The 21143-nt window shown below is 34.3% G+C and overlaps 1 protein-coding gene across 6 annotated transcripts in view; it reads right to left on the reverse strand.

The window, feature by feature from the left end:
• LEMD3 (LEM domain containing 3) overlaps window positions 1-21143 on the reverse strand; it is a 144943-nt gene that overhangs the window by 92304 nt on the left and 31496 nt on the right. For all 6 annotated transcript variants that reach the window (XR_013830655.1, XR_013830656.1, XR_013830657.1 and 3 more), the window contains exons 2-4: window positions 20064-20101; window positions 15838-15904; window positions 13493-13560 (exon numbers count right to left, since the gene is read on the reverse strand). Coding sequence is in view for 1 of the 6 variants with exons in the window: in XM_079938327.1 (XP_079794453.1) it covers window positions 13493-13560; window positions 15838-15904; window positions 20064-20101 (173 nt within the window). In the remaining 5 variants the exon portion in view is untranslated. The remainder of the gene's footprint in view (window positions 1-13492; window positions 13561-15837; window positions 15905-20063; window positions 20102-21143) is intronic.

A 21143-nucleotide genomic window follows, 5' to 3' on the forward strand; every position in this document is an offset into this window, starting at 1 on the left:
ATAAATAACATACTTTATATAACACTTTAAACTATATAACATAATAAAAATATATTATTCATTACAGAAAAATGAAAGGAGAAAGAAGAAAAAAGTCACCATTTCCCCACCACCCTAAGATAACCACTGAACATTTTGCTATGTTTTCTTTTCATTTTTTTATTTACAGATTTAAAAAAATAGTAATTTTCTTTTCAAGTATCATTGTGATTAAGAGTAAATTAGTCCCCCCCCCTTTTTAATGGAACACTATCTGCAGATGAACAAATGACAATTATTCAGACTTGGATGTTTAACAGCTGTTTTCTCAACAAGTGAATGAAGTTAAGCCCATCAACTCCAGAAAAACAACTGATTGTGTTATCAATGACAAAATTCAAGTTTTCAAGTGAAAAGTAGAATTTCAAAAAATGCTCATCCATTACTATGAGCCTAACAACTTCACAATACTTGAAAACCTTTGCAATAAGACTATGCTGTGATATTAACAAATGTGACTTTTGAGCATGGCATAATAAAATGTGTCAACATTTGGAAGATCTGCATAACCAGTGAACCAATATTTTCCAAATGAACAATCATCAGCTATAAAATCTTGCATGGGTAAAAGATCTATTCTAAGTGCAAAACAGACCAAAGGGCTTTAGTATGAAAAGTATGAGTACGAAAAGTTCGCTGACATAGCTTTAAATTCTACATTGCCGCTAATCTTTAAGAAACTACTACTTGTAGAGTTTTGGTATTGAAGAATATCTACAATTATCGGAATAGAGAATTAAAATACTTTTCCCTGTTTTGACTACGTATCTGTGTGAGGCTAGATTTTCTTGAGGTACTTCAACCAAAACAGCATCACAATGGATTAAATGAAGAAGCAGATATGAGAAGTTGGTTATTTTTAATTAAGATAGACATTAAAGAGATTTGCAAAAATATAAAACAATGCCACTTCTCACTAAATGTTTTTATTTTGGAAAATATAGTTATTTTCATAAAAATACAGTATTTATGTTAACATAATAAATTCATTATTCTTATTTTAAATGAATAAGTAAATTTTTAAATGTTGTCTTAACTTTAACATGGCAAATGTATATCTAAATATAAATAAATACATATCTAGCCCACAAACAGATGTCATTTAGAATCATCAGTAATTTTAGGAGTGCAAAAAGTTTAAGAATTGCTGAGCATAAATGGATTATGAATTTTCTAAATCAAAATATTAAAAACAAAAGTGGTATTATATTACACATAGTTTTTCTACTTGCTTTATTCACAGAATGAGGTGGCATGAATGTCAATGTCAGTACACATGGAACAACCTCAATTTTTTCCAGCAATATTCCATTGTGTGGTTATTTTACACTAATCACCCCCTTATTAATGAACATGAAGTGTTTCCAATTTCAGTATACCAAATAATACTGTAAATAAACATCCTTGAAAATTGCTTCATTCAAAATATTTATTGAGGGCTCACTATGTGCCAGGTACTATTCTAGGACCTAGAGATGTAGCACTAGACAAAAAGCTGAAATTCCCTGTGCTCATGGAGCTTGCATTCTATTCAAAAATTATGTCTTTATGTACTTTTGGAAGTGCAAAAAATGAATTTCTAAAAGTAGAAATAAGAAATCACTTTTTAAAATCCCTTAAAAATGTTTACAAGGAATAGCTATTGAATTTTAACAACATATTCTTCAACAGCTTTGGAAATTACAAGGTTCTCATTTGATCAGTTTCCTTCCTAATATGAAACTGGCAGTTATTTTAATATATCAAATTTGAAAGTATAGTAAAGAATTTTATGAAGCAGAACTAATACTGCTAGGCATCATTACTTATGTGTAACTACTACCAGGATTTTCAGATGCTGAAGATAACTACAGGCTATCTGTTATTTTTTTAAGTGTGATAATTTTGGCAATATTTATAAATATCAAAAAATTGTAGCCAATGTAAGTATTTAATTATTGAGAAATGGTTTATATGTGAGATCACTTCAGTGGGATATTATGAATTTAGAAATGATCATGATGACAGCTAAATAGCTATATGCTTTAAAAAGTAAAATACAACATTCAACTTATTTATAACTATAAAAGATATATACTCATTTGAGTAAGAACTAGAAAATAACGAAGAAAAAGTGAATTTTGTTTAATATTGCCCTAAGATGTTATGCGATTATACAAAACAATTTCAGGCAATTACTGTTTTAATTGTTATAAAATTAGAAATCACTTTGTATATAACTAAAAATCAAACAGAATGCACATTCACATACTCTAAAATTAGAGCAGATTCAAGCTTTGATAAAGGAACACCAACAGAACATACTTCTGGTTACACTGTATGGATCAGGATTAGATAAAGCACAAGTTATACAGGATTTTGAAAATCCATAAAGCGATATTAATATGGGTTATTAATATGGGAGCTGAAGACCTTGCGTTGATTCCTCTTTGTAATGTATTGGTTTTTAAAAATGATTTTGTACTCATTTAGTTTCTTTCAAAGACTTCATCCTTCAAAGACAAAGACATGATAGCACCCTTGAAAGATGTGGACATTTTTTAAAAAATCAATGAAATACATACATTGTATTTAACCTGTATTTACATATATGCTCTTCAGTTTGTATTAATACAGTATGCAGAATATTATGACATGTTTGCATTATTACACAGAACTTAGAAGGCTAGACTATAAACATATGTCAAAGAATGTAAAAACAAAGAAATTTCCAAGTTTACTAGTTATATAATTTAAATGTAAAAATTTTAGGAAGCTAAAAACTTTATAAACAAAATTACTACCTTCATTAATTATCCTTAAAAATGTACATAATGGTTCAAATTAACAAGGACACCTACTCTAATAAGTTATGTGGAGAACAAAGAGCTTAACACTTCTGGTTATAAAATACTAAGGACAGAAAAAGGCATCCGTTGTTATTTTTCCCATTTTCTGTTTTCCTTTCCTATGTTAATACCCCTGGATATCCAATGACTACCTGGAATACAATAGAACCATGGAATGTTCCTTTATGAATACAGATTTTCAAAAAACAAATGATAATTTATTTAAAACTTCATTAAAGATTAAAAGGGTGTTGAGTTCTTAAATAAGTTATTACTTCCACAAGTATTCTACATAGTACTTAGGGTTCTACAGTATCATAAAATGGAATTTTTATAGACATAGAAGTTGAATTTTTTTCTGGCTTATGCTAATTAATAGCTCATGCTAACACTGTAGCATACACAGCATCTACCTGATTATAAGAGTCTGAAGTGTTTTACTGTTCACTTTTTGGAGCTACCTGGAAAGCTGTAAGGCAGGGGTAGGCCAACGTTTTTGTAAAGGGCCAGAGAGTAAATATTTTAAGCTTTGCAGCAGTATACACTTCTGGTCTCTGTCACTTTTTTTTTAAAGCAACCTTTAAAAATGTTGTAAAAACACAGCTAGCAGGCCATACCAAAAAATGGCTCACAGGCTGCAGTTTGCCAGCCCTCGAGGTAAGGCATTCCTGTATCATAAAACGCCCATTTTCTAATAACTGATGACAAAACTCAGGAGGAAACTAAGTTTTTAATTTTAAAATCAGGCCTACTATTAACATAATTGCTTATTACTAGTTACTTATAGGCAATAGTTCTGCTAACACACTGCTGATTGCTTCATAGAAATCTTTCTAAATTCAAAGCATGTTTTCCCAAATCTTTAACAAATCTATTTTAATATACTATATGTGTACACATACACACACACCCATGATTCCCAATTACAAATTTACTTATTTTCAAAATAACTAGCCAAAAATGTGTATTTAAAAACCTGTATCAGATGCTTCGAACTTGGATTACAAAGTACAAAAATAATACTGTTTCATGTAAAAGATTCCGTTCATTAAATAAAGTAACAAAACATTTGTAAGGAGGGAAAATGATACTGGTATAGGGAGAAGTCAAGCAAAGATTAAAAATCTATTGGATATAGTTCACAAATGGATAATTTACATGGTAATAATAGCTACGTGGCTTTCTAGTTAGTGAATATTCTGCTTAATTGTGAGATGATATATGCCATACATTAGATGTTACCTTTAAGTAAAATACGACACACAGAAATCAATAGTGAGTATGATTTAATTCTTGATGATTCAGTGGAAACTTGATCTTTCACCTCCAAGAATAACGGAAAGAACATAGTCCTTAGAATCAAAGAGGCCTGGAATCAGATCATGACTCCACTACTGAATAGCTATGTGTATAACCTTAAGCGGAAATAAGAGAAAATAAGTCATTTATGCAGATGAATATACTTTGATCAATTCTTCAGATTCTAAACCCTATTCAGGGTCAGTCCCTTGACCACTTAATAGATGAGGGTAGGGGCTATAAACCCAGGCCTTCCATCTAAGAGGTAGAACAATACAGTGAAAACAGCAAATACTTTGATTCTATTCACAGTTCCATCACTTACTAGCTGGAAGACCTAGTTATTAAACCTCTCTGAGCTTTAGTTTCTTAATAAAGTGGGTCTGATACCACCTACCTTTCCGGATCATTGTGAAATCAAAGGTAACATACAGAAAGTACTAAGATAAATTATACTTGAAATATTATAATTATTATGAAATGTATCCCTCACTCCATTTCTTAGAATACTTATTTTTCCACAAAGACACAATTTTATTAACAGTGATTAGCATTCCAAGCTAGTTCATAAAAAATCTATCCAGCCCATAATTTGGCACATTTGCAGCTATCTTCTTTCCTATTATATTCTTCACAAACCTTAAACATATTGGGTTAAAAATTAAACAGGTTTTGAAAGTGACCTAGGAAATGAACCACCATCCATTACATCATTCTATTGTTAAGTTATCATACAAAGCTCCCACCATTTAACTTAAAAGCAATCTATGTCTTTTCATGAAAATATAGTGCCATGTATTTCCTAAATGTTCCACCAGAGGGACCTCTTAACTTTACAAATCAAAACAAACAAGCTTTCAATCTCAAAAATGATGAATAAAAAGTTCAAGAAAAACACTGGAGAAGTAAGAAAAAGTGTTTAAGTTATTTAAATTAATTGTCACATTTATTTAAATTTCCTTTGAAGGAGAAAGTGGGAGCAATAAAATAAAAATAGAATGTAAAGAATCAAATTGAAGAAAAATTTTAAACATTTTTACTGAGGCTTATTCACTCATTTTACTCCATCAAACATTTACTAATACTGTGCTTAAAATGCACTAGAAGTTGGGGAAAAAATGAGCTTATACCGTAGGAGTGCTACATATTCCCTGGCTCATTTACTCCTGAATGCAAAAGCTTAATTGTGTTGCAGGTGAAACCATAGTACAAATACATAAAAGGTACAATAGATCCCTCTCCACAAGCAGAAAGCCTACAATATATATATGGTCATCATTATTTGATAACCAGCTTCGTAGTGGGGTTCTTCCATACTTATTCTAGAACTTGGGTAAAATAAAATATCAATTTTGGATAGACTGTGCTAAAATTATCATTAAAAATTAGAAAGTAATTTGGCAACATATATCAAAAGCATTAACAAAAGTTCTTTGAACAAGTAATTTCATTTCCAGGACTATTTCCTAAGGAAATGATCAGAAAATCAAGTACTATAATGCAAAAATTAAGGTACTTTCATAAAACCACAAACCAGTACAATACAATCATGTAAAGAAATATTATCTAGTGATAAAAAGAAATAATTTTTAAAAACCTGAACAATGACATGGGAAAACACTAACAACTTAAAGGAAAAAATATGTAAATATTTACAATATGACATTTATAATATTTATAGTGATACTAATTTTGGGGAAAAAATATAAGACTAGAGAAACATGGACCAAAATGAGTGGCTAACCTTAGGTGGTGAATTTGAAATGCAATTTTCCTTTTATTTTCTGTATGAGTTAAATCATAAGCACGGGTTAATGTTATACTGAAAAAATAAGCATTATTAAAAACAGCACCTAAAAGCTTTTATCTAAACCTTAAAACTTTATTTTTTTGGAAAAAACCCTGTTTAATGCTTTTTTTCCTTTTAGTAGCAGTCCAAACTGCATCTTTGGTGGTAACAAGCCATACCAGATTTCACAGCATTTGAAAAGCTAAAAATGGGACTCCAAAAAGAAAAGGTTAACACACACACACACACACACACACACACACACACACACACACACACACACACACACACACACACACACACACACCTAAATGTATAAGAAGGATATTACCTACATAAAGTAACTTCACTTAACTAATTAAGAAATTAATCCAAAATCTCTTGTAAAAATATACATTAGAAATTCTACTGAATTAAAAAAAAAAGGGCAAAACCCAATCCGAAACATAAAATAGTCCCAGAGAAAAGATATTAAAATCTTTTAAGACCAGAATTCTTTAGCATCACTTTTTTTTTTTAAACTCAATACAGGCAGTTCCCAACTAACTCATGCATGGGTGTATCCATTAACTCCTTTGCTGCCAGTCTTCAATCAAACTAATGTCTTGTACCCTACTGCTGCCTGGCTTAGACTCCAACTTGTCCCAACCCTGGTTCTGTGTCCTTCTTTTTACCTTATCCAATCAAATGGCTGGGGACGGGAAAGAGAGGCAGTTAATCATCCTTCCACACCAACCCGACTCTTCTTCAGCTCCAGCTTAACTACTGATCAAGCCCTATCCTGTTCCCAAGCCTTATCCCATCCAACCCTTTAGTCCTTCCTTCAAATACAATTCAGTAGATTTTAAGAGTCTTGAGGTTTGTCTGAAATGTAAATTAATCCTGCTCCAGGAATTTATGACCAATGATAACAGATATCTGTGCCATTACCTCTCTGAGAGATTCAACTGGGAAAAAAAAGAAGAGAAAGCAGGAGGGAATCACTGGTTGGGATCAGTTTTTCCCACTGCCAGAAGTAAAAACATGTTAAAATCATAACGAATGGCTTGCTGGCTTTGGATTCCCACATGCTATGCCCTTTTCCTGGAATATTTGATTCTATGTACCCTTTAGCCTACTCAATCCAATCCCTTCTTTGCCCCCACCCCCATAATATATCTAGCAATTTTTCCATTCCTTAAGACAAAGTCCCATAATTGTAAGCCCTTCTTATTTAGACCTTTTGGGATCCTAATCCTTTAGGTATCCAATCTATTAACTATTACGCTATCCACGAATTTGCCTGTCATCAATGTTCTCATCTAGGTCAAAACTGAAAATGAAGAACAAGGTTGAGAGACAAATCCTGCAGCATGTTATTAGAAAACTCTCTTCAGAGTGACACGGGTTTAATTAGTTAGGAAACACACAAAAAAAGAAGTAAAATTTATTGGAAGTTATTATAATCATCAGGCACTGACCTAGGTACTTTGTATTCTCACAAGTCTCCCAACAACTCTGACAGGCATTATTAAGAACAGTTCCACTTTCACAGTGAGATACAGGTACAGAAACGTAAAGGGACTTTACCAAGACACACGGTTTCTATGTGCCAGTGCTAGAATTGGAATCAACATCAAATCTCCATCATATTATACTGTCTCAACATCTTTTAAGTATCTACATATAAGTTATGGATTAAGTTAAGAACTGAGTCCATATTTCTCTTTTTTGACGAGCATATCATGGCAGATTGTCACTAAAACCTCGCTGAAAGCCTTAGAACTCTACTACATTCTAAATTTAAAAAAAAAAAAAAGAGGGGGTGGCGTCAGGAAGATGACAGAATAGGAAGCTCCAGACCCTCCTTCCCCCACAGAGACACAAATTCAATAATACCCCTTTGTAAGAAATCTAGAAACCGGTTAAGAGCCTCCTACACCCCAAGCATGTGCAAAACTAGCTGCATGAAGGTAGGAAAATTCATAACACTCACTCCACCGGAGCTCCTTCCCCTGGCATACCATAATGTGATCTGGAGAAAATTCCCAACTCCTGGATTATCCTTGAGGAGGGAAAGAGAAGACTGGAACATATGCCCAATGTTCAGACTTTTCAGGGGCCGCCAGAGGGACTGGCTTCTGTCTTGCTTGAATCTTAGCACTAATAGGTAAGGGCACCAGGTTGGGGGTTGCCAAGAACAAAGGCAATGAACTAATACATACTCACTTGCCACTGCCCCTCCCTGCAGCTCAGTGCAGAAAAGTGGCAGAAAACCCCTAACTCCTGGTTTCTCCCCAAGGAGGGAAAGAGTTGGAACATGTGTCCAATGTTTCAGTTTCTCAGGGAGCTGCCCAAGGGACTGGTTTCTGTATCACTTGTTTCAGAGCACTGAGATCTGACATAGTCTAGATGCCTGGGGGTTGCTGAAAATAAAAAAGAGCTGGACAGCTTCCTGCGGTTCCAGAGAACCCGCAGTATAGCAAACAGACACCAGAGGGAGCAAGAGATTACAAGCTCCTATAAAAAGAAACCTGCAAAATCTCTCTAGTTGGGAATAACACCCACAGGTCCAGAAAAGATGCATCCACAAAAAAGGTTTGAGGGGACCCCAGAATCTCTATCTGAGCTCAGTGGTAAAGGTCTTCCCCTGCATGAAGGCAGTCTGTAAAGGCTAGCAGATGTGGCTGTGTTTTCAAATGGTAGATCCCAACACAAGGTAACAAGGCACACAAAGGAAACAAGGAAAACATGGCCCAACTAAGAGAACAAAATAAATCTCCAGGAACTGACCCTAAAGAAACTGAGCTATATGAATTACCTGATAAAAATCTAAAAATAACTCATAAAGATGTTCAACAAGCTCAGGAAAACAATGCATAAATAAAATGAGAATATCAATAAAGAGAAAACACTAAAAAGAACCAAACAGGAATTTTGAAGCTGAAGAATACAATACCTGAATTGAAAAATTCAAAAGATGGGTTCAAAAGCAGTCTTAAATCAAGCAGAACAAAGAATCAAGGAACTCAAAGATAAGTCATTTGAAATTATCCAGAGGAACAAAAAGAAAAGAGAATGAAGAAGAATGAAGAAAGGCTTAAGGGACTTACTGAACATTATCAGTTAGATCAATACATGCATTATGGAAGTCCCAGAAGGAGAGGCGTGAAAGGAGCAGAAAGCTTATTTGAAGAAATAATGACCCAAAACTCCCAAATCTGGGGAAAGAAATGGACGTTCAGATTCAAGAAGTCCAACAGCTTCTTATGGGATACAGCAAGGGCAGTTCTAAGAGGGAATTTCATAGTGGTAAATGCCTACATTAAAAAAGAAGAGACTCTCAAATAAACCACCCATCTTTACACCTCAAAGAACTAGAAAAAGAAGAATTAAACCCAAAGTTAACAGAAGGAAATGATAAGGATTAGGGCAGAAATAAAATTTTAAAAAATCAACAAAACAAAGAGGTGGTTTTTTAGAAAAAATCAGCAAAATTGACAAACCCTTAGTTAATAAAAAGAGAGAGAAGCCTCAAACATAATCAGAAATGAAAGAGGAGGTATTAAAATTGATGTCAGAGAAATACAAAGGATCGCAACAGACTACCATGGACAATTACTCATCAACAAACTGGATAACCTAGAAAAAAAAGGATAAATTCCTAGAAACATATAACCTATCAAGACTAAATAATGAAGAAATAGAAAATCTGAACAGACCTATAACTAGTACAGAAACTGAATCAGTAATCAAAAACCTCCCAACAAAGAAAAGTCTAGGATTCAGTGGTTTCACTGGAGGATGCTACTAAACATTTAAAAAAGAATTAACACTTATGCTTCTCAAATTCTTCCAAAAAATTTTAAGAGGAGGGAACACTTCCACACCATTTTATGAGGCCAGCATTACTCTGACACGAAAGCTGAACGAAAACACTACAAGAAAGGAAATACAGACCAATATCCCTGATGAATACAGATGCAAATCCTCAACAAAATATTAGCAAACTGAGTTCAACAGTTTTAACAACACATTAAAAGGATCAGACACCATGATCAAGTGGGATTTATTCCAAGAATGCAAGGATGGTCCAACATACAAAAGCCAATCAATGTGATACACACCACATTAAAAGAACAAAAAATTAAAACTCACATGATCATTTCAATAAATACAGAAAAAGCATTTGACAAAATTCAACACCTTAAATTATTAAAAACACTTGACAGATCAGGAACAGAAGCAAATTACCTCAAAATAATAAAAGCCACATATGAAAAGCCAATGTCTAGTATATACTTAACTGTGAAAAACTCCAAGTTTTTCCTTGGAGACTAGGAATAAGGCAAAGATGTCCATTGTTACCATTTCTATTCAATATAGTACTAGAAATCCTAGCTACAGCAATTAGGTGAGAAAAGAAAATGCATACAAATTGGAAAGGAGGAAGTAAAATTATCTGTTTGCAGAAACACGATCTTATACATAGAAGACTCTACAGACTCCACAAAAAAAAACCATTACAATTTAAGCAATTCAGCAAAGTTGCAGGATAAAAAAATTAATATAAAAAAGAAGTTGCATTTCTATACACAAAAATGAAAAATCAGAAAAGAAAATTAAGAAAATGTCATTTATAATAGCATCAAAAGAACAAAATACTTAGGAATAAACATTACCAAGAATGTGACAGACTTATACACTGAAAACTACAAGCACTGCTTAAAGAAATTCAAGACACAAATAAATGAAAAGGCATCCTGTGTTCATGATTGGAAGACTTAATATTGTTAAAATGTCCATACTACCCAAAGCAATCTACAGATTCAATGCAATTCCCATCAAAATCTCAGTAGCACTTTTTTGAGAAAGAGAAAGATCAATTCTAAAATTCATATGGAACCACAAAGGATCCTGAATAGCCAAAACAATTTTAAGCAAGAAGAACAAAGCTAGAGGCCCCATACTTCCTGACTTCAAAACATATCACAAAGGTACAGTAATCAAAACAGTACGGTACTGATGTAAAGAGAGACACATAGAACAATAGAAGAAAACAGAGAAGGTCTCATATATGGTCAACTGATCTTCAACAAGTGTGCTAAGAATACACAACGGGAAAAGGATAGTTTCTTCAACAAATGGTGTTGAGAAAACTGGATTTCCACATGCAAATGAATGAAACTGAAGCTTTATCTTACACTACACAAAAATCAACTCAAAATGGATTGAAGACTTAAACAGGACATGAAACTATAAAACTCTTAGAAGATGGGGCTTCCCTGGTGGTGCAGTGGTTGAGAATCTGCCTGCTAATGCAGGGGACACGGGTTCGAGCCCTGGTCTGGGAGGATCCCACATGCCGTGGAGCAACTAGGCCCATGAGCCACAACTACTGAGCCTGCGCGTCTGGAGCCTGTGCTCCGCAACAAGAGAGGCCGTGATAGTGAGAGGCCCACGCTTGCCACAACTAGAGAAAGCCCTCGCACAGAAATGAAGACCCAACACAGCAAAAATAAATTAATTAACAAAAAATAAGGAATGATATTAAAAAAACAACTCTTAGAAGAAAATACAGGGGAAAAGCTTCATGATATTGGTCTTAGCAATAATTTTTTTTTTTTTTTTTTTTTTGCGTTACGCGGGCCTCTCTCTGTTGTGGCCTCTCCTGTTGCAGAGCACAGGCTCCGAACACGCAGGCTCAGCGGCCATGGCTCACGGGCCCAGCCGCTCCACGGCATGTGGGATCTTCCCAGACCAGTGCACGAACCTGTGTCCCCTGCATCGGCAGGCAGACTCTCAACCACTGCACCACCAGGGAAGCCCTTAGCAATGATTTTTTAAATATGACCTGGCAATGATTTTCTGGATATGACACCAAAAGCACAGGCAACATAAGCAAAAAGAGACAAGTGAGACTACATCAAACTAAAAAGCTTCTGCATAGCAAAGGAAACAATCAACAGAGTAAAAAGAGGATATGTGAAACGGGAGAAAATATTTGCAAACCAAATATCTGATAAGGGTTAACATCCAAAAGTAAATAAGGAACTCCTACAAGTCAATAACAAAAAATCAGATAACCTGATTTAAAAAATGGGTTAAGAGACCTGAATAAACATTTCTCCAAAGAAAACATAAAAATGTCCAATATGTATACAAAAAGATACTTGACATCACTAATCATCAAAGAAATGCAAATCAAAACCACTGTGAGATATCACCTTACACCTGTTAGCATGGCCATTATTAAAAAACAAACCAGAACCAAAAGAAAACAAAATAAGAGTTTTCAAGGATATGGAGAAAAGGGAACCCTTGTAAATGTTGGTGGGAATGTAAAATGGTGTGGCCATTATGGAGACCAGTATGGAAGTTCATCAAATTACTAAAACTAGGACTATTATATGTTCCAGCAATCTCACTTCTGGGTATTTATCAAAAGAATTGAAAACAGGATCTAAGAGATATTTGCACTCCTATGTTCACTGCAGTATTATTCACAATAGCCAAGAAGTGGAAAGACCTAAATATTCACCAGCCTATCAATGGATAAATAAAATGTGGGGTATATACAGTGGAATATTATTCAGCCTTAAAAAAGGAAATCCTGTCATATAGTACAACATGGGTGAAACTTGAGGGCACTGTGCTAAGAGATATTAACCAGTCACAGAAGGACAAATACTGCATGATTCCATTTTTACGAGGTATCTACTGTAGTCAAACTCACAGAAGCAGAAAGTGACATGGTGGTGGTCAGGGGCTGGGAGGAGGAGGAAAGGGGGAGTTGCTGTGCAATGGGTACAGAGATTCAGTAATGCAAGATGAAAAAGTTTGAGAGATCTGCTGCACAATGATGCATATATAGTTAATAATACTGTACACTTTAGGGCAGATATCATGTTACGTGTTTTTTTACCACAAAAAGGGGGGAAATGAAGTTTGTATGACATGACTTGTTCACGATGAATGGATGCCAACTTCTAGGGATCAGCATTTCCATCTGCAAGTACTCACATCTTTATGGAATTATCTTTATGGAACTGGATTAACATCAAGCTCCCCAGTAGGGTTTTCAAAATCCACTATCCCCTTTTTGGAAATCAGAGTGACACCTGTCCATCTTAACCTTCTAGTACCTATCCTTTTATCTAGGATTTCCTAGATTACTTACAGTGGTATAGAAAATACATCTGCAAATTCTCTTAGAACCCTGAAATAAAATTATCCCGGGGCAGAAGAATTGAAATAAATGACAATGGTTAGATGCTCACTTGCTTTCTTATATGCTACTTACTTATCTCAATTTCTCTCTCACCAATGGTGTCTGCACCCTTTCCAAACTAATGTGCATTCTCTCACAGAGAATGTTCTAAAACAAACTAAAACAAAAAATGTTGAGTAATTTTGCTTTCTCTATCTGCTCACATTACACCAAACAGCAGGCCCAAGTTTGTAACAGTACAATTAAAGTAATCAAATGCATGGTACTGTAGATATAAGTTGTGAACTTTAAGAATAGAGCTATTAAAATTCTAATTTCACTGCTTACTTTCAAATATGCAGCTGCCTCTTGGACAGAAAGTGTTCTCTGACTAGAACTGCCACATTCATGATCTCCTGGAAAGATTAGCATATTATTAATTTTGAATCAGTACTATGTTAAACAGAAGAAAACAAATATGATTAATCAAACTAGTTTTACAAATTACACAATTATAGATTATATTATTATAATCAGTAAAGAAAGAAGATAAACACTCATTTATATTTTCTAGAAATAAATTTCAATAGGCAATATAAACAAATATTTTTATATCAACCACAACCTTTAAATGTATTTCAGTCTAGATAGAAACATACATTCCTCTTACATTCCCAATGAAATTGTTAGCCTGGGGTAGGAACCATGTCATGCTGATGCCTATCCATAGATCTTGGCACAAAGAAAGCCCTCTATAGATGTATTATTTTTCAAGGGGGAAAATTCATTGTGCTAACTCATACATCTATTAACTAAAGCTAATAATTCAAGAGTTCAAGTTTGAATTAAAATGTGCATTTTCGGAGTATTACTAAGCCTATCTTTAGCAAGGAGTATGCATAACTTAAAAAATGATTATAACACAAATCAATAGGGAAATTAGAAGCTTCTACCTATAATCTGGTTTCTACAAATACGTGTACTACATACAAAAGTTTGGAAAACTACATTGTCCTTTTCTTGTAACTATTTATAAAAGAATCCAAAGCCTTTTTTTTTCTTTTTCAGGCTATCTGTGGTTATTAGAGATCAATTATCCTTACAATGAACTTCAATTTTAAGTTTCTCCCACTTGTTTCTTTCAAGTACTTTTTAAAAAAAAAATTTAACATAAAAGTACAATAATTAAAGTAAAATCCTTGGCAAATTTTTCTATCATAAAAGCAACCATGCTCCTATTTATCATTTTGTTCAAGTAGCCAGATTTTAATGGTCATGGTTGTAAAACAGGTAGAAATACCTATTAGATGAACATGTAAGTCTTCAAACTTTATAATCCATCCTCAGAGATTCCAATTCCACAGATCTGCAGCAGAGGTTGGCAAACCCACAGACCAAATCTGGCCTACCACCGGTTTTTATAAATGAAGTTTTATTGCAACACAGCCACACTCATTCATGTATTATCTATGGCTGCTTTCAGGCTCTAACAGCAGAAATGAGTAGTTGTGACAGAGACAGTCTATCCCACAAAGCCTAAAAAATCTACTCTCTGGCTCCTTCACAGAAAAAAGTTTGCAGACCCCTGCTGTAGAGGAAGGAATCTATATCTTTAAAAGCACCCCAGACTATGCCAATCTAACACACTTCATAAAACACTGCTATAGAGACAGCTCTAGAAGCTTGTAGCAGCAACATGAGGAATTCCATGTAGATTATATACTTCATTTCTGGGTGCTACAGCATACCAAATAAATGTCATCAGTTTGCAGCATATGTATATAACAGTCTGTCAGTCAATGCAAAGAAGACTTTTAGTGATATACACACAATTATTAGCCAAAAAAAAACTGACCAGAATTAAGGACCCCGAAAAAAAACAAAGATTGGTGAGAGGATGGGGAACTGTAAGGATTCTCAATGCTTCCATTCGACCAGAGAAGTTCCACATTCACCTACTAGGTTTCTACCAATGATCTAGTTTCTACAAAAAGATCTGCTACAAACAAAAGTTTGGAATACTACATTTTTCTTTTCTTGTAACTGTTTATATGAAGAGAATCCAAAGTCTCTTCTTTCAGATTATATGTGAAATAACTGAAAAAAGTTAAAAGGTAATAAACAGATAAGGTGCTACTACAGCTTTTATAAATGCTAAACTTCATGCCAATTCACCTATATTATTCTAATTGCAGGTATGTTGCATACCTGAGAACTCTCAAAGTCTTACTAAGACCAGAATATGAGGAAAATGCGATGTTTCAGGAGAAAAAAATTCTGTAATATATTTACTTTATCCAAGGAAATGACACCTATACAATCACCAAAGGAAAATCTGCACTTTTATATTTGAGGATTTTAGTTAATCCACTGCTTACCCAATTTAACTAATATATAAGCTTTCAGAATTTTATTATCAATGCAATAAAAAAATGTGATGACTTTTACCATAGAGTATATATCTATATTTCATTGTATACATATGGCAGGCAGGAAGAAGGCCTTGATTAAACATATCTATACAGATAAAAACCCACTCCATATAGGACTAAAAACTTCTAAAGAGAAAACACCCCACAATGTAATATAACAACACTGAACTTGGGAAAAACCATTTCTACTGATACTGCATGCTATATATGCAAATTAATTTTCAAAACAGTTTTAGAGACTATGAATGTTAAAACAATTACCTGCAAGCTGTGCCAATCGATCATGAAGCTTGTATAAAGTGTTCATCATATGATTTTTCTCACTTTCCTAAATTTAAAAGAAATTATTATAAAATATCCGATTCCGGGGAGAAAAATGCACCAATTAATAATTTTTATTCGAAAAGAAAAACAGTGAATGAACTTAAAAACCATAGAAGCTACATAATCTGAAAGACAAATTCATATTTAACCAACGGCTACCATATTTTAAAGAAACCTTAATCTAAGAATCTAAACTATCACTCTAAATATTTTACCTTCTTGAGGATGATTGGGAAACTGGCACTAAGGTTAGTGCTAGAAAATGTCTTATATACAACAAACTCCCCCAGCCACCAAAACAATGCTCCCAATCCCCCTCTATACAATGCACGCTCATGTGTATTCTTATGAGACTGTTTTCTTCATGTTTTGTTTTAACCTGCCTCAACCACATAATAAGGGAATGAGTAGTGACACTTCAATTAAATTAACCCTCAACCCCTCCTAGGTCCCAAAGTGGCCCTGTATAAATTTATGAACCATTAAAGTGAAACAAACATTTAATGAGCATCTACTACAAGTTAAGAACTGTTCTCAACAAAGCAAGAAACCCAGGGAACAAGATGGTTCCTGTTCTCAAGGGCAAAAAACAGACTAAACGTTATATTATGGTTGCAAACAAGGTACAATGTAAATAAAGAAGATGGAGGGGAGGGAAGATCCATTTATGGAAGAGGGAATATCTGAATCGGGCTTCACAGAAAGAATAGAATTGACCAGCATTCCAGGCAGAAGGAACAGCATGGGCCTGAAGGAATAAAACCTTTGGTTATATTTCTTACATAACCAGAGCCTACTTTGACTCAGCAAACTACTAGAAAAGCGGTTTGGAATCAATGGCTAGACAGCTCTAGATACCAAGACAAAGCGTTTGACTTCATTCTGAACATTTAGGACAAGAAAAGTAAAACAGAACTGTGCATCAGGAATATTATTCTGACCATATGAAAGGAAACCAGAGCGCAGACTACTGCAATGTCTAAGCACCCTGACAAGTAGTCTAAAGCAATGAGACCTCAATTTAAGAGCAATCACAATTAAGAGAAACTGATACAAGCAACGGGGGAGGGTAGGTTAGGAGAGGGGGTAAGAATAGCTTATCACACTATTTGAAATAAACTCATGATTTATGAGGGGGCTACGTCTTTATTATTTCCTTTCTCCTTAAGTTTCTAACAAAATAGGATTACTGTATGAACATGACCAGGAACAAATTCAGACAGGATAGTAAAAAAGCTGGGAAAGTAAAATTCATATGCCCAATGATACGTAATCTCATCCATTTGTTTTCACGCTATATGTTCAAGGACAGAAGAGACAAGTCTGCACACTATGGATGGCACACTATGGATCAATGCAGCTTTAATGAGTGGTACTAGGAAGAGAAAAACTCATCAAAGGCTCCATAATCCTACCACCAGAGTCCCTGGCTTTATGTGAGATGGTTGCTAGAGATAAGTGACATTCCTTCAGCTGACTACTTGCCTTCCAACCCATTTGCTTTTTACCCCCTCAATTCTATCTCAACCTGATTCAGAATCAAGCCAGTCCTTATCACATAAGCTTAAAAATCCAAACTGCAAAAATTAGACATCAAAAAGTAACTGTAGCTGAAATTCAAGATTCTGAAAGCTATGCATCTGTGATAGATTAAACCACAAAATCGTTTTTTAATAAATACGTTCAACATAACAAGATGAGGAGTTCCAATGATACTGTAGGTTGTGGACTTGACATATAAAACCAAGGTAAATCTGATTAAGCTTCAGGACTAAAGTGGTTGAGAGTTTTGAAGTTTGTTTCCTTCCTTAACTGGAAAAGAGACCGATTCCCTTTTCGTTTTGCATGTCCTGATCATGCCTATCCCCACACCCCTTTCAAAACCAAAACTAAATCCAAAAATTTGACACTGTCCTCTGTGATTACATCTTTAATGAACATCAGAGGCCTGGGAATAAACTTCATCTATTGATTCACATATATTAACCCTGGACTAGGACCTCCCTGGTGGTGCAGTGGTTAAGAATCTCCCTGCCAATGCAGGGGACATGGGTTCGATCTCTGGTCCGGGAAGATCTGACATGACATGGAGCAACTAAGCCCGTGCACCACAATTACTGAGCCTATGCTCTAGAGCCCATGAGCCACAACTACTGAGCCCACACGCCACAACTACTGAGCCCACGCGCTCTAGGGATTGTGTGCTGCTACTGAGCCACATGCTGCAACTACTGAAGCCCATGCGACTAGAACCCATGCTCCACAACAAGAGAAGCCGCCACACAGCAACAAAGAGTAGCCCCTGCTCACCACAACTAGAGAAAGCCTGTGTGCAGCAACGAAGACCCAATGCAGCCAAAAAACAAATATATAAATACGTTAAAAACAACAACAACAAAAAACACTGGACTAGACAAGTAGAAGAAATAACAAAACCTAATCATATGTAACTGGATCTCATACTGGATAACATACATGCTATTCCATTCGCATACAATGCATTTAAACGCCCAAAAAGCTCAGCTATAATTTTTTCAATAATTATTTTTCCAACAGCAACTCATTCAAAATGACCATCTATATATTACAAGGGTGTCAAGTGCCATCCAAATGATCAACTAAATTACGACCTAAATAGTTTTTATGGAACATTTTATTAAGGGGAACAAATCAATTTTGAGAAATAGAAAGGTTCAATAATCTTTAGCACCAATATGCTAAACTAGAAGTAAATCCGAAAAGCGTGTAAATCAAATGTTAAAGTTACTTTCTTACAGAAACTTATATTGGCTTATAGTTTCATTACAAACTTCTTCCATTCTGTCTGCTTTTCAGATTGCCTCCTAATATTCAGCTTGAAATGTGTCTACTGATCACCCTGAAAACAAGTTAAAGATCTACAAATAAATCCATATTTAAAGTAAGCTTTCAAGTAACCTTCCATTAAACAAAAATAATTTTTTAATTTGAAATAGCTACCTTCTAATTGCGTGTTTTGATAAGCTCCAGATTTTCTTTTACTAACACAAATCATTCTCTGAAGCAAAGTTCTCATGCTTGGGGGAAAAACCAAACTGTAGGGTGACTCTACCAAATTTTCTCACATATTATCACCTTTAAATATTTCCCTCTTGTATCTCAGCCAATTTTCTCAAGGATATTTTCAATTTTTGTATCAAGTCCCTGATTAAATGATATTAATGGATTTTAAACACTTAGCATAGTGCCTGGCACAGAATAAACACTTAATGTAAGTTAATTGCCATTATCTTCATTACAATTATTATTATTATTTAGAGATTAGGAACTTCAGGTTCCCCCAAGGGGAAAATTATACAGAAGAAAATAAAGTCTTGTCTTTTCAATGTTCAGTGAGTATATTGTGCAAATTTAAATTATGATGCCAGCAGCAATGTTATACTAAATATGATAAAGTCAACTTTTTTAAAAAAACAATATCACAACAATAGAATACTACAGAAAATAATCATTACTAACAATCTAAAGTAACATTCTATGGATCTGATTACACATTATTACATATCATTTAGTACAACAAATAATGTTTTCTGTACAGGTCTGTATTACTGTCAGTTCCTATAATAAAAAAAAATTAACAACTAATTGTATATTATAATATAAACTCAAATATAATCTTTGGAGTGCCTATAATGATGAATGGTAAGTGAAAAATATTTTCATGTGAGTAAAACTTAGGTTAAAATTAACATTATAAATCCTTTAAAAATAAAAGGAATCATAAATAAGTTGCATAAGACTCTAAATCCTTTGCCTTCCTGACAGTTGAAAAGGCATGCCAATGAGCAAAAAATCGAAAGAGAACAAAAGGAGGGCAAAAAAGACAAAAACTGCTAGGGTACCCAACAATTAAGAAAAGAGGCATACTTTTAAGGGTAAGACCAGATCCCCAGAAGACATGCCACTGCCATTTTACTTGGCAGTGGCTTTTACCTCAAAGTGATAAACAGGTCAGCTCTTAGGTGGAAATCGGTGTCAGATTTAATTATACTGTGGTCAAGGAATACTCAAAAATAAGAAAACTTATTCCCTTTAAAATTACTACTTTTTAGGTGATACTCATCCTACTACCTTTACCATATAAAACGTAAGACAAAGTATCAGTATTAAGATTTTTTACTTACTTTTATGTTTCCAAATGTTTCATCAAAGGGGTTTTTTACTATCAAGGAAAGAAAAAGAGAGAACTATTAGCATGATTTAAGAATGAGAATTAGAATCCCCCTAAACAAGCCCTCGGAAATGCCAACGTGTACTATGCTAAAACTGAATGTAAACATGCAAACAATATATAAACAAACTGATGATAATAAAGGTTGGGGAACTAATTTTTCAGACTTACTATATTTACCATTCTATGATTTTGTGGTTTGCTCTATAATACTTAGAGTGACTTGGTTCAAGTCCTAGCTCCACTACTTTCTAGCAACGTGGCCTTGAACTACCATCTATTTAGCCACTCTAAGTTGTAGTTTCCTCTTCTGTAATGGAAGGATGTAATGATGATACCTACCTTATACAGTTGTGAGGATTAAATGAGATAAACTATATAAAATGCTTGGCATAGTGTCAAACACTTAATATATGTTACCTATTATCGTTACTATTAATGACTATCATTTCTTCACCTTAACTTGGTTTCTCTTCAAAATATAGACTAAAGGCAGTTACTACTTGAGGAAATCTACAAGATGCTTTAAAACTGAATAATTCATTTAGAATTCTTACTTCCAATGATTAAAAAACAAAACTTCCTAGTCCTTGCTAACATCTGGAAAAGTGGCATGAAACAAATATACACATCAAAGTGGCTAAGAATAAAGTCTCAGTATTAAACAACTTCTTACTTCTAATAAATATTATAAAGAAAGGATTTACCACTTTCCATCCAACCTCCATACATCCACCCTCCCCCAAAAGATACAAACAAGTTCATGGCTGATTATGTAGCATCTCTCTGGTTATTATTTAGAATCTCCTCCTTTTCCTCTATTTTAAAATTGCATGCAAAAATATTCAAAGCTTTCAGATACCTGGATCTCTATAAGCCAGGTCACAACTAGGACTAACTGAGCCTACAAAGTAGTTCACACTGACCAGGTTTCCTTTCTGAGGTGCTTTTCTACTTTTATTTGAGAAAACAGGAAGTCCCATAGGAACCAGGAACTGCCTGATTCTAAGAAAGTTCATGTGTGAGACCAGTT

This window comes from Stenella coeruleoalba, assembly GCF_951394435.1.
Source record: "Stenella coeruleoalba genome assembly, chromosome: 11".
Classification (NCBI taxonomy): domain Eukaryota; kingdom Metazoa; phylum Chordata; class Mammalia; order Artiodactyla; family Delphinidae; genus Stenella; species Stenella coeruleoalba.